The following is a 13898-nucleotide window of genomic DNA, read 5'->3' on the forward strand; positions in this document are numbered from 1 at the left end:
TGCTACACATAATCACAATCTAAACACAAAAAGTACAGCTCTGTTTTCTCAGCAGACAATCCAGAGCTGTGCCCTCATATTTGAAATAAGGGCAAAGACCATAGAAGATACAGCCCTGTTACCCAGGGAGAAAAAAATATAATGGGGGAAGGGATTAGGCTGTTCTTTTTATATGATCAATTCTTCACTTCTAGACAGTTTGAACACTTATAATTGTGTTACCTGCAGCGTCTTGACAGGGCTGGGCTCAGTGCCTTTGGATTGCAGAGGTGGAAACAGTGATGTCATATTTGTGAGGGTTTGACTTACAGAGTACATGGACTGTTTTCAAAATGACTGGTTATTGCAACTTCACCATGTTATGGCAAAAAGGGAGGTAAAGGGATAAGTTTCATTTTAAAAATTCATTAAAGTTTCCCCTAAATCCATCAAGGTCTCCAGTGACTTTCTGGTTGAAAATTAACCTCTTATCAATTACCAACTGCTACATAATGTTTGTTTAATCAAAGTAAACAACTGCCATGCTACCCTTTTCTGATTATTACTGTACTATAACCTTAAAGTCCTCTTAATAAAAAATAATAATAATAATAATCAAATCTAAGTTTTAACATACAAATTATAATACTATTTGTGTGAACTCATGCCCTACCTCCAGACACACCCCTGTGCTGAAATTTTACAGCCAGGTTTCATTCTTCCACAACTTGCAGATATGACACGTACAGCTTGAGCAGAGAACCTCTATTGCTTTTAAAACATGCTGCAAATAAAGGAACCAGTGAAAACGTGCTACGTTCAGACAAGTTGAGGATTGTTTTCGTAAAATCAATCATGATCGTTTCTTTGAAAAAGTACAGGAGACAAAGGAAGACGGATGAACTTTTAATTACAAATTCATTCAATATAAGCACAGAACAGATGAGAAATATTTTCCAGTACAGACATTAATAAAAGAAATCAGTCACATTCAGATCAGCAGAAAGTTCACACAAGCAATTCAGAACAGTGAGATTTAATTTAGACAGTTACTTTTCATCATTACATGCTTGAAGTTGCATTACTCTTAAAGGTCAGATTTATTTTATCAAGTTTCCCACTTGACTGAAGAATGTCAGAATTCTTATGTACCAATCTAAAAACGTGCAGAAAGACTGTTTTAGGGTAAAGCAATTACAGCCCCCCCCAAAAAAAACAAACAAAACAAAACAAAACACCACACCATCAAAAATCAAATAAACCCCACACTAAACAGAAACAAACCTGGGTTGTTAAGGATGAAGGTTAAATCCATGTTAGTTTTTGTATATAAAAAAAAAGGCACAAACGACTGTTTTAGTTAACATTACATCTTTTAACTTGCTCATCACCGCATACCCACAATGATAACACTGACCAGTGGTTCAGTCAAACATGAGGAAAGAAGACAAACCCACAACAGATCATTGCTCATACTGGGGGGGGGGGGGGGGGGGGGGGGGGGGGGGGGGCAAAGCAGCAAACCTGTGGTTCATGACAAATCCAGATGTTTTACCAGCTTAAATTGAGACTCATCATTAAAGCAGATACCAAGTATCATCCTTAATGCAGATTTCTTTCAAACTTGCAATGCTTTTTTAAAATTTCAAGCATCATAGCTTAGTAGTACATACAATGTGAGGAATTACTGGAGGCTGGTTTGGTTAATTAGCTTAATGCAATCAAATCAAAATGAAATGAAATGCTTTTAAGTGCCTGTTAAACTCAGGTGGTCAAAGCAAACAGTTACTACTCAAAGCTTAAAAAAAAAAAAAACAAAAAAAACACTGCGGTATTATCATGGTGACTTTATTGCAACCTGGTTGTGGTGCAGCTCACAATGCACAGTGCTGACAATTTAGAGAAATAAATTGCTTGGAAAAACTGAATCAAAAACCAATTAGCCACAACAGTAAAAGCCAGATTACTTGTATTTTGAGCCTTTCCTGATGGATCTAATATTGTTCCATTTCAGTAGTGGTCAGTTATGACGCAAGTGCATTTGCTCGCTTGAAATTTAAGGCATCACATCTTAGAGGACGCGGCGATGGCAGCGGCTCCTGGACGGCTGTAAACATGCAAGGCAGCGTCCTGTAAAACACAAATTGAAGAAGAGAAACTCAAAAATGAGGTCAGACACTTTAATGGGCAGAATATTACTGTAATTACAATGTACTACTATAAGTACTTTGACACCAGATAAAAATCCATCCACACGTTTCTTCTTATTTAACACCTCAGTTTCATACCATGTCCTCTTACTTTAAGGTCAGACATCCTTTGATTATCTGTATCATCTAATGAAAGTCTTATCGATTGTTAAATGCTCCTTTCTAAAGAAAAAAAGAAAAGAAAAAAGAAAAGACTTTTGGGAAAGTCTCTAAAGATATTTAACTGTGAACCAGTGTGGCTAATGAATGAATGAAATTACAACTTGCACTGGATGTATGCTGTATATAAACACACAACTAGGGCTGAACGATTATGGAAAATAATCTAATTGCGATTTTTTGCCCCAATATTGCGATTGCGATGCGATATGCGATTATTTTTTAAGGTCTTTGTCTTCTGTATTATTAAACAAAGACAAGCAATACATCATATAGTATGGCCAATACTATATTACATTAATTTTAAACTGTTCTTTCCTGGAAGACAGACCTCTGTTATGATAACATGAGGTGATGCATGAATTGATGACTGACATTTTTATTTAACTTCTTCAATCACAACAGTATATTTGAACATACACAATAGTTTATTTTTAGCTTACAAACATCTGAGCATAAAGTGCTGACAAGGAACCCTGGTGTAAACATTAAAATGAAAGTCAGTACAATGTGCAGATTGCAGAAATATACATAAAAAAAATCAGTGGCTTTACCACACTCAGTTTTTCGACATCTGTGAACTACTAGACAGTCATTCAATTAAAAAATAATATTAAATAAATAAAACTAATAAATAAAAAATACACACATCTTACTGATCTCTGCAGTCAGTAACATTACACATAAAGTGCAAACATAATAGCAATTGTATAAACACACACACAAACACGCCTTTAAAATTTAAAGGCGTGAAATTGGACGGTCTAGCCTTCTGATTAGCGTCACCGCTGTCTCGGTGGAGTTTAATAAACTCGGCCGTCTGCTTCTTGCTATCGAAAATATAACCAGACACTGGTGTAAATTCTCGACTGTCTCATACTTCTGTTTAATAAGTTTTCTGTTTGACGTTTAGTCAGCTGTGTGAAAACCAAGGAGGAACCCACCCGGGGGATTAATAAAGTTTTATTTTATCTAATCTAATAACGTTAATCTCAGCCAAACCGATTTACTCACGAACAAACAAAACACTGAAAAAAGCCCAACAATAACATTTTTAGGTTGTCTAAGTGACTTATATATTACGTTTAACCCGAGCAGCAAAACTCCGCGGTGATCTGAAAATGATGTGCCGGGAGTTGTGCCGTTCTCGGCCGCATCAGTAACCCTCGAGGTCCCGGCTAGCTGTCGAGCTGGTGGGTAGCAGACGCCTCTGAAAACGTCGAAGCACTTTTGCAAATATGGGATATCTTGATAAACCGAGCAGATATTTGATGTTTACACAACTACTTTCTCGCCTGAAAATATTTTAAAAGTTTATTTTGTGACCCAGAAAGATTAGTATGAGTAATTTTAAAACTTAGTAGCGGCCGCCATTGTTGGAAACTGGAGTTTGGCTGGGCCGTGCTATGAATTCTGGGATATGGTAGTAATTTGGACAGCCTTCGGCGCGTCGCTGTGACGTAATCGGTCTACAAATGCGGCCTCAGGAGGATGCAGCCCATGAATTTGGACATGTCCAGAGTATAATCGCAGCCTTTGCGGTTAGAAAATTGCACTTGATCATGTCGCGATATTATCGCAAATGCGATATATCGTTCAGCCCTACACACAACTAGACAAGGCCCGTTTACCTTCTTGGCCTCCGCATTGTACTTCTTGAGAAGAGTCTCAACTCTGTTTCCATAGTCTGGATGGGCAGCCTTCAAATTCTCGACCTGCAAGATACCCAAGAAAAACATTACAGTCCTGGAGGATAGCAGGTTCTTTAAAAACACATTCTCTCCATCTCCTATAAGCCATGAAGAATAAACATTCAGTAAATGCTATTGTAGCGTTTTAGATTACATTTACCAATAAGCACAACATCTTTCCTGAAACCTCACATTCCAAAAAGCACAAACTATGAGCGACAGCAAAGTGAGAGACTGTAGTGCTTGGACTCACCATGCGTTTCTGGATGAAGAGCTGGGCTCCTTTCAGGGACCCTGCCAAGTTCTGGCAAAGTCTCTGTCGCTCCTCCTCATTCAGGACCTGAGTGTAGAAGGTGCGAACCTGCAAAAAACACACAGGTTTATTCTCCAGAGGAAAAAGGAACTAATCAGAAACAGATTTTGACTCAGTCCTTAACTGGATTTCCAAGTTCTTAAACAACATCTTATAACATACAGCTACCGTTTGTTACTAATAAGAAGTGGCCTTAGCTACAGTTGTGTTCCTTCCAAGATGAGGCCAAAGAAACCAGAAACCAGAGTGCAGTAACAGGAAGAAAAAGCCACTAAAACTAAATCTACATATTTCCATTACCCTTTAAAAAATGAGCAACAATTTCATCTTATCATTCGATCCACTGTTCATATTAAATACAGATTTATGCAGCTTTTTAATATTATCAAATCTGAAATTGCCTGGGCCTCAGACACTCTGTGTCACACGCCTACAGATCCTGTTAAATCATCATTACCTGTGTGACATTGTCTTCATCTGAGCTGTTGTAACGAGCAACATCTGCAGACACGCAGAACTTGGACTCCATAAACTGAGGCTGAGTCTCTGGGGCACTGAAGCTGTTAGGGTAGTAGTTTGGAGCGCCACCTGGTGGTCAAACAAAAACACTGGTGAGGCAGTGAAGGAAAGAAAGAAAAAAAATGAACAAAGACCAGATGTTTGTGGAAAACCATAATCAGTGACTATAGTGATGACATACGTTATTCACACATCTACCACTGTACAATGCATGAAATGTAGCGATAAAATTAATGTTTTATCGCTAGTTTTTACATTTTGTGCACAATGTAGATGACTGTGGTTATGCATGTAATGCCCATGTTATAAAATTATTTCTAATTATTTTATATAATAAGGGTGTTTTTGGATCACTAAGATTTTTTAAAACACCATCACTGATCGTCTGCTTCAAAGGTGATATGCACTTGTGTATATGTCACGTGTATAATAACAGTTAAAAATAACAGTTAAGAACTCAGTATAAATAAACTGTAACACTACCTGGATTAAAATTCCAGGATTACTCAAGATTCATTTCTGAGCCACAGGTACCAGACCTGATCACGTCTCACCTTGGTTGTCATGCATGCACATCGGACCATCACGCTGGTAGTTGGCCACACGAGCCCTGAAGGGGCAGTTGACAGGGATCTGCAGGTAGTTTGCTCCCAGCCGGTGACGATGCGTGTCTGGGTAGGAGAAGAGGCGACCCTAGACAAAGAACATGGAGGACAGAGCTCAATACCAACCTAGCTTTTCTTCATTCCCCCCAGCTTGTCAAATCTGCCATAATGTCACCTGCAGCATCTTGTCAGGGCTGGGCTCGATGCCTGGTGGCATGTTGCTTGGGTCAAAGGCCGCCTGCTCCACCTCTGCAAAGTAGTTGACTGGGTTCCTGTTCAGAACCAGTTTGCCCACAGGGATCAGTGGGTATTCTTTATGTGACCAAACCTGCACCGCGAATAAAATTTACAAATCACAAAAGTCATCTGTGATTTTCAAATGAGCACGTCATTATTTAGAGACAACCTGTGATAATATGGACGTTTTTGGAAAACAAGTTACCAAGTCACTGCACATTTATGTCACGTATTACTTTATAACTCAGATGTTGTCTGTTGTGCAGAACTGCAGTACCTTTGTAAGATCAAACGGGTTGAACCGGAACTTCTCAGCCTGCTCAAAGGTCATGACCTGGATGTAAAAGGTCCAGGATGGGTAGTTTCCATTAGCAATAGCATTGAACAGGTCTGCAATTCCATAATCTGGGTTGGTGGCTGCCAGGCGGTCTGCCTCTTCCACCGTCAAATTCTTTATTCCTTGATCCGTCTAAAAGATTTATTTTAAAAAAATGAAGTCAGAGATGGCAGAACACACAACATAACAGCTAATAAAGCTGACCTCAGGCAGACCTTATAGTGGAATTTGCAGTAGACACGTTCACCATCGGCATTGACCAGTTTGAAGGTGTGAGAGCCGTAGCCATTCATGTGACGGTGGCCATCAGGCAAACCTCGATCGCTGAACAAGAAAGACACCTGCACAGGAGACAAGACGAGACCATGAAAACAACTGGAAGAGTTTCTGTGCCAATCACTGTCAATGATGACTACAAGTATAAAGACAGCAAGCAACAGTGCACAGAAAGACTTACTTGAAAATATTCTTTATCCTAAATGTGTATTTTAGAAACACCTCAGCTGACATGACATAATATACTAGACTTTTCAGTATCAGGCTCAGCAGCATCTACCTGATGCAGACTCTCGGGCCTCAAACTCCAGAAGTCCCACACCATGTCAGGGTCTTTCATGTGGGTTTGGGGATTGCGCTTCTGGGAATGGATGAAGGATGGGAACTGCACGAAATTAAGGATGGGACATTAATATAAGACAATGTACACTTGACTGATATTAGCACAGGTGTTGTGAGGAATGTGTCTCTGGTCTTAAATATCTTACATTAGGAATAACAAGCTTGGTTTATTTCATACGCCCTCGGGTTAGATATTTAATGTTAAAAAATAAAAAAAGACACAAAACTGAAAAAGCAGCCACACTTAACTATTTCCATGTTAGAAAAAAAAATGTACTGCTGTAATACTGCAACTCTCTGACACAAAATTATAAAAATCTGAACCATTACGGTCTGCCCAGACACATGCGTCCCTACACCCACTCACCAGCATGGCATCCCTGATGAAGAAAATTGGGGTATTGTTGCCCGTCAGGTCCCAGTTGCCATCTTCAGTGTAAAACTTGACTGCAAAACCTCGAGGGTCACGCACAGTGTCTGCAGACCCAGACTCTCCAGCTGGGAAAATAAAAAAAGTTCAATTGATATTTTACAGACAAATCATGAATTAGTATCACTATCCACTAACTTAGTCTAAAAGACAATGTTCAGCATCTACAGCATACAAATCGACTGAAAGTTCACTGTTAATGTCCTTTCTAATGTCACCCAAGTTGAGATGTTAAGAGCACCACTTGCCAACACAGGGCCAGCCTGCTTATAGGTATCAATCCTTTACCAAATACTCACTTTTACTCACATTTCCATTTTCAAGGGATGGTTTATGACTCATACAAGCACCAGAATGTCTAATACAGTCACACTTTCATGAAACACTCAATGTTTTAATTGTCCATATTCTCCTATGACAGCATTTCAAAACTGTTTAGCACGCATGCATTTTCTCCCCATATTTTCACGAGCTTGTTATCTGTCTTCAGCAGACATGAACATGCTGTGAGAAGATTAAGGCTTCATATAATTGAGGGGGTAATTTTCTTATATATATTCCTGTCAGTTGAAATATAAAAAATAAACAGGATGTTTTTAAGTCAAGTCCAAGTTCTGAGGCAAATTCCATCCTATGCAAAATTCAAAATAATAAATGCAAATTATTATTATTATTAAAAAAAAAAAAATGAAATATGCTAAAGGAAGATGGGAAGAGGCTGAATGGGTTTGTGACGTAGCAGCTGCTCAGTGCAGTCCAGAGGTGCCACTACAGATGTTAAAAGCAATAGACTATGTGCATGTTAGCATATGCTACTTCCGGTGTGGAAACTCCTGTGGGGAGCTTTGTTTCCAGTGTCCTATTCGCACCTTGTTTACGGTCCAAAACAAGTTAAGCAAATGAATGAATCAAGCGGCGATTTATATTTCTATAGATGTCTTGGGCATTTAGCCAATATATCGGTAATGGATGTTCATCGACTTGTTGATATTTTTTCCCCCGCGCCTCAGAGCAAAAGAGAAAAGGGATTCAAATTTTATATTTCTCAGTATCTGTAAACAGCGGTCCTTCGTTTATCGCGGTGTTATATTCTAAAAATAACCAGCGACAGGTGAAATCAAGTAGCCAATTTTATTTTTTGACGGTGCAAAACGTTTCGTGGACATACAGTACTGCATTTCAGAGTCACACTGCTAGCAATCGATGCAGCGATTCTGTACTGTACAGGAGAGACGTCACGGAGGAGATCGTCTGCAGCGATCAGGACGCAGGACACAATGTGATGTTTAAAAAATTTTTTTAAAAAAAGCATGCAAACTTGCACTAAAAAAATCTGCGAAACAGCGAGGTGAAAGGTGAACCGCGTTATAGTGAGGGACCGCTGTAATTTTGAAGGTAAGTCACAACATACCCTTCGTAAATACTAATGTATAGAAACCCTTACCAGCAATCATTCATTTTTTGTGTGGCTTTTTTCACGGTTTGTTAACATGCTGTGTAGGTGTGTACTTGACTAGCTGATATCGACATAACGGGGGAAACATCTGGTTTGACTATTCTTCACCTGTAGTTTGAATGCTGAACATTTGCCTGTTTAAATCATAAGACCAGTCACTATACAGAGATGTGCTTCTGAATGTGGACGATGTGTCTTCTGCAGTAATGCAGTTCTGCTTGTGTTGAGTGATGTAAACAACTGATCATCTAAACGCTTTAAACGTCAAAATTGATCATTAGATTTTTTATGACACAACAGCGGTGAGTGTTCCCACCTTCTGCTCTTTGTAACTTAACGCGATCTTTCAGTTTTCGAGTTTTGGACATGATTTTGGAGTATATCTTCGCAGTAGCGATTGACCGCAAAGTAAAGCTACCGGAAATGTACAACCCCACATCCGGTCTCAAACCAGGAAGTTAGCATTTTCTCGTGCACAGGGTCTATAGTCCAAACAATCACACCAAAACTGTGTCGTCATCAACAACAACAACCACCCCCCAATAAGCAAATCTGTAACCATTAACAAGGCGAACCCATGAAATCCTTTATGGTCGTTCTTACCCACAGTGGAGAAGCGGACAGCAATTGGTGTAGTCTTGCCGACATGCTCAAACACTTTGGCTTTGCAGTAGCGAGTGATGTCATGAGTGACCTCAAAGTAGCCAAACGCCCCTGAATAATGGAGAAAAAATGAAAATAAATACAAATTTTAAAAGACATGTCTGCTAATATAAGCTTCACAAATTTTGAGTTCTTGTATTTACTGCATTTATCATGGGAACAAATCTAAGACTCTTGAAAGTAGGCCAACAAATAACTTGTTCAATGTCTGTCCAAAGTCTGAAGCCCTGATCTGTAAAGCCTGTAAAGATTAACAATTGTTCGGAGTTAATCCACAAAGAAGGATCCACATTTCCTTTTATACTTATTTTTTTGGTTGTCTTGTTTAACTTTGTACTTTAATGCAGTCATTTGTAGCCATCTGCCTGCACCAGAATACAATTCTTGACTAAATTTGCACATAAATTTGAACACTTTCCAATGTTAAGGATCAGGCCACTGCTTGATCTCAGACATAAGTGCACCACATGCCTGCTGTTAAGACCTTTTAAACACTGGGAGTCTTTGGTGCCAGGTGCTGAATATGTACCTTAGTAACTCTGCATCTGTGGCATTCTAGTGCATGTTAAATGGCCAGTGTTGAGAATACACTGCACAGTGTACAAAGTGTTGTCACCAACAAATTGAAAAGTTGTCCTATCCATTAAACTTTATCATTTTGAATAATGCATTGTCGATGTCTAGATCTCAAGCTATGATTTGCCTACTACTTCAGGCATTAGAACTAAGAAATGATTCATGTCTGAAGACTTTATAAATATAGAGCTAATCCCACGGTGAGTCATTTTAGCATTGTATTTGTGGATGTAGGTGGAAACAACCAAAAGGCACAAGACTAATAATATTGTGTAACAAAAAGCATGGCAGCAGTCATAACTGCTACAAAAACAATGATGTCAGAAATTACACAAACATTTTTGAATGATGTTGACCATAGATAATGAATAAATTAATTGAAGCCTTTAATTTTTTTACTGCCAGCAGGAAGACTTAAAAGAGTGTTACTTACCAAAACTGTGTGCGAGAACCATTGAGGGGCTTGAAATGAAATAAATATAGTGGGACACTATTTCTGGCCATACTGCTTAGCCCTAAGTGTTGGCATAAAATGTCTAGCCATCCTATTGACCTGAATGGCAACAATTTTTACGTTTGGCTTTCTTTACTTAATTACAAATATTCCTTTAAGAACGCAAAGCGTTTTTGTTAGCCTGTTAGTCAGCGAATATAAATAACAATTTTTTTAACCTTTTCTTACACACGATCAGCAGTAGTTTGTGTGCACTTTTGCACTGCTATAACAAAGGGACAGCAAATCGGATAAAAAAAAAAAAAAAAAAAAAAAAAAAAAAAAGAGCATCATGACTACAGCACAATGCCTTACCTGCCCCTTTGGCATGGACCACTCTCTCTGGGATTCGCTCACGGTCAAAGTGGGCCATCTCATCTGTGAAGACAACATCTTGAACCAGCAGCGGCCCTCTTGGTCCTGCAGTCTGCAAGTTCAATTTGTCTCCCACTGGATGGCCACCGCCTGTGGTCAGCACATCTGGTTTCTGATAACAGATGGATAATAATAAAATAAAAACAAAAAACAACGACAACAAAAAAAAAAAAAAAAACACCCCACAAAAACAGAAAGCATTAAATATATCTTGATGTAAGACTATAACAAAGACTAATGCAATACAGCTGGTCTTTCTTTAATGCAATTTTAACCTTATGGTTATAATGAAGAAACAAAATCAGTGCAAAATACTAAGTGGCTTAACATATTAATCAATGAAATCATCTTCAGTGTTTGACATTACTCCTGCATGAGCCTTAAACTGTTATAATAACTCATTGTCTAAATGAACGCCCTTAAAACTGGCACTTTTGAAAGAAAGTATCTATGAAACTAACAAAGATATTGACAAAGTTGCAAAAGCAGTTAAAAAAGGCAGACTGCGTTAAGCATAAAAAAGTGACACGTGTATACAATGGTGCAGTTTCGCAGGTGTACTATCATAACAATAACGCTGAAACTTGAAGCTGCTATGACGGCATGCTTTTTGTCTTTACGTGACTCTCAAACATGCTCAAAACAGCACGAATAAAAACAATTCTGCGACATGAACTTGGTTACTTTACAACGGCAATTTACTCTAATATGCCCTAGTTATATATAGATAGGAGGGTTGAAGTTCAAACAAATAACCCTGGACCCACTTCTTATCTTCATGGTTAAAGTCTCTTTCACGGCTGTGAAAAAGTATAAAGGACTAAATACGACTGTATGATAAATACTTAAGACTAAAACTACACTAAAAACATTAATGTAGAGACTACAGGACATGAGCTACAAGCTAGCTCTTAGTTAGCCTGTTACCCCTGGACGACCTTTCACCCATTTCCAACTGTGGTAGCCACCGCGGAGTAAAATCACTTGATATAACCCAATGCATATACAGACCTGAGAACCTCGATTCGCCTTCCATGTCTTCATTTGGTCAGTAGCTTTATCTCTGTCGTCAGCCATCTTCACATTTCGGTGCTTAGACCACACACTGTGCAGAATATGTTGCGCACAAAACACTGCTATCGTTTTATACCTACGCCAGAATTTCTTCCTGGACAGTGCCCGACGTTGCTCCGCCCCCCTGCGCCTGCTCCTGACCCACTTACGAGACTGAAGAGAAAGCACCAAACCAAAAACAGGCTGCTGATCGTACATAAATCTTTATGCAATGTTTAAGTGTGAAAAACCTTTATCTTTCTAACCTACTCACTAAATATTCACTTTTAAACTGAAAATGCCGTCCTTTATTTGTAAGACAAAAACAAAATAGTATGCATAAAATAGATACCTTATCTGAGGACACGCCTTAATGTTTACCGTTAACGCAAGCAAATCACCGAACAGCATATTTCCTTATTATTATTATTATTATTATTATTATTATTATTATTATTATTATTATTATATTGCAGCATAACTAAATTGTAAAAGAGTAGAAGAAAAAGGTGGAAAATGGCAAAAAAAAAAGAAAAAAAAGAAAACCCAATTTCTGATCTTTGAATTAATGTCAAAATTATTGAAATGTTCACTTGCACTGTACTGTTTATTGTACTTTCATTGTAGTTTACATGTTAGTACTTTTGCTTTTAGCATCTCACAACCTCAGTTAAGAAATTATTGCAATGATTTACAAATCTTAAACACATATTTTAGTCACACATAGAATAATATATATTTGCCATTTTAAGAAATATACGTAACAGATCTGAAACAAACAAGCAAAGCTAGAGCAGGGCCATGTTCCACGCTGTAGCTTCCCCTTTTTTTTAACGACAGTCCATAACAGGGTTTTGCAGAGATGTTTGAAGGGGCGGGTGCTAAAAGTTAGAAAGGGGCACATAGAACCAGACAGAATAACAACAACCCACGTTCATCAAGAATCCAATGTGGAATCGAGTCATACTGTATCACTGTCATCAGGTGGGGACAATGCAAAACGTAGCCTATGTTTACCTGATAGGGTACAATGCTGTGAATGAATTGCTGCTGCTCCAGCTGCTGATAGAGCTGGGGAGCAGGGTTATGTTGATCTGAGGCTGTAGACATTAAAAAGTCCATAGGAGAGATGGTAGCTGATTAAACAAGTGTTATGAGATAATCATAAAATGTAAAGATTGATGACAGTGCTCGGAACCATAAGGCAACATTAAAAAAAACTGTGGAAAATAAAGTGACACTGAAATATTAGTAAGGCAAAAGACAGGGGTTGTTCTGGTCGGGTAAGAATGCAACAATACAAAAAATGTAACAGAATAATTTGGCTATAATTTGCTAGAATATGTTTTTGTCATATTTGAAATATAAATCTAATACGATCTGTTTTTAAATGTATTTTCTTTAAAACAAAGTGTCTTTTTTGAATATCGTAATCCATAATTATGTGGATATGCATATAGATAGTTTTTAGTGAAATATAAGCCCCCTATAAAGGCAGGGAAAAGCCCTGTTACTCACTTTAAAACAAAATTTGTTCCCTAAAATGGTGGACAATGCTACAGACACATGACCTCTTTACCCAGTTATCTAGTGGCTAATTACCACCACCACTTGTGCAATTAATGAAAGGACAGGTCATGTTTTGTTGTGCAAAACAGGACAGAAAGACAGGGCAGGAGAGGAAGAAGAGAGGTTAGAGTTAAAGGTAAGGACTGCTCATTAAAACTTACATGTGAGTCCTGATGTTTTTAAGTTAGATATTTGGTTTGTACATGTGACATTATGTTTTTTCATATTGTGAAATCTGCTGCAAATCAAACTGAGGTAGACTAACTATGCTATTTAAAGGCTGCATGAAAATCCTCTGCAGTTTTCTGATGGATAAACAGGTTACAATGCTGTACTGTGAGGGATTTAATATCACTGTACTGGGTCTGCGACTCAGTATTGCTCTTTCTGACTCTGTAATTATATTATTTGATTATTGTCATTCATAGTTTAAGTTTTCTTTAGTTCTTAGTGACTGTAGTCACTTCCCCCTTTGTAGTTCTCTTAGCATGTGTGTAAGTCTCCCTGTGTTACTGCTTTCAGTGTTAGCTGTTCCACCTTTCTAGTTTCTCTGTGTTGTAGTTCTCATTTCCAGTGTTTTGTTTCTAGTTCTCATGTTCTGGGTCTAGTTTGGGT

The 13898-nt window shown here is 38.2% G+C and overlaps 1 protein-coding gene across 1 annotated transcript; it reads right to left on the reverse strand.

The window, feature by feature from the left end:
• Positions 1 to 1795: 1795 nt before the first annotated feature.
• LOC146628227 (catalase) lies at positions 1796 to 11827 on the reverse strand. The gene is made up of 13 exons (XM_085359422.1): positions 11673 to 11827; positions 10602 to 10773; positions 9158 to 9268; positions 7036 to 7166; positions 6607 to 6711; positions 6266 to 6391; positions 5991 to 6182; positions 5652 to 5804; positions 5426 to 5564; positions 4810 to 4940; positions 4293 to 4400; positions 3980 to 4063; positions 1796 to 2109 (listed from the first exon to the last, which is right to left on the reverse strand). The coding sequence occupies exons 1-13, from the start codon at positions 11736 to 11738 to the stop codon at positions 2044 to 2046; spliced, it is 1584 nt and encodes a 527-aa protein (XP_085215548.1). The 5' UTR covers positions 11739 to 11827; the 3' UTR covers positions 1796 to 2043.
• Between the last annotated feature and the right edge of the window lie 2071 nt (positions 11828 to 13898).

Source organism: Diplotaxodon limnothrissa, linkage group LG7, assembly GCF_057381915.1.
Source record: "Diplotaxodon limnothrissa isolate DT_005_m linkage group LG7, D_limnothrissa_male_GT1.1, whole genome shotgun sequence".
Classification (NCBI taxonomy): Eukaryota; Metazoa; Chordata; class Actinopteri; order Cichliformes; family Cichlidae; genus Diplotaxodon; species Diplotaxodon limnothrissa.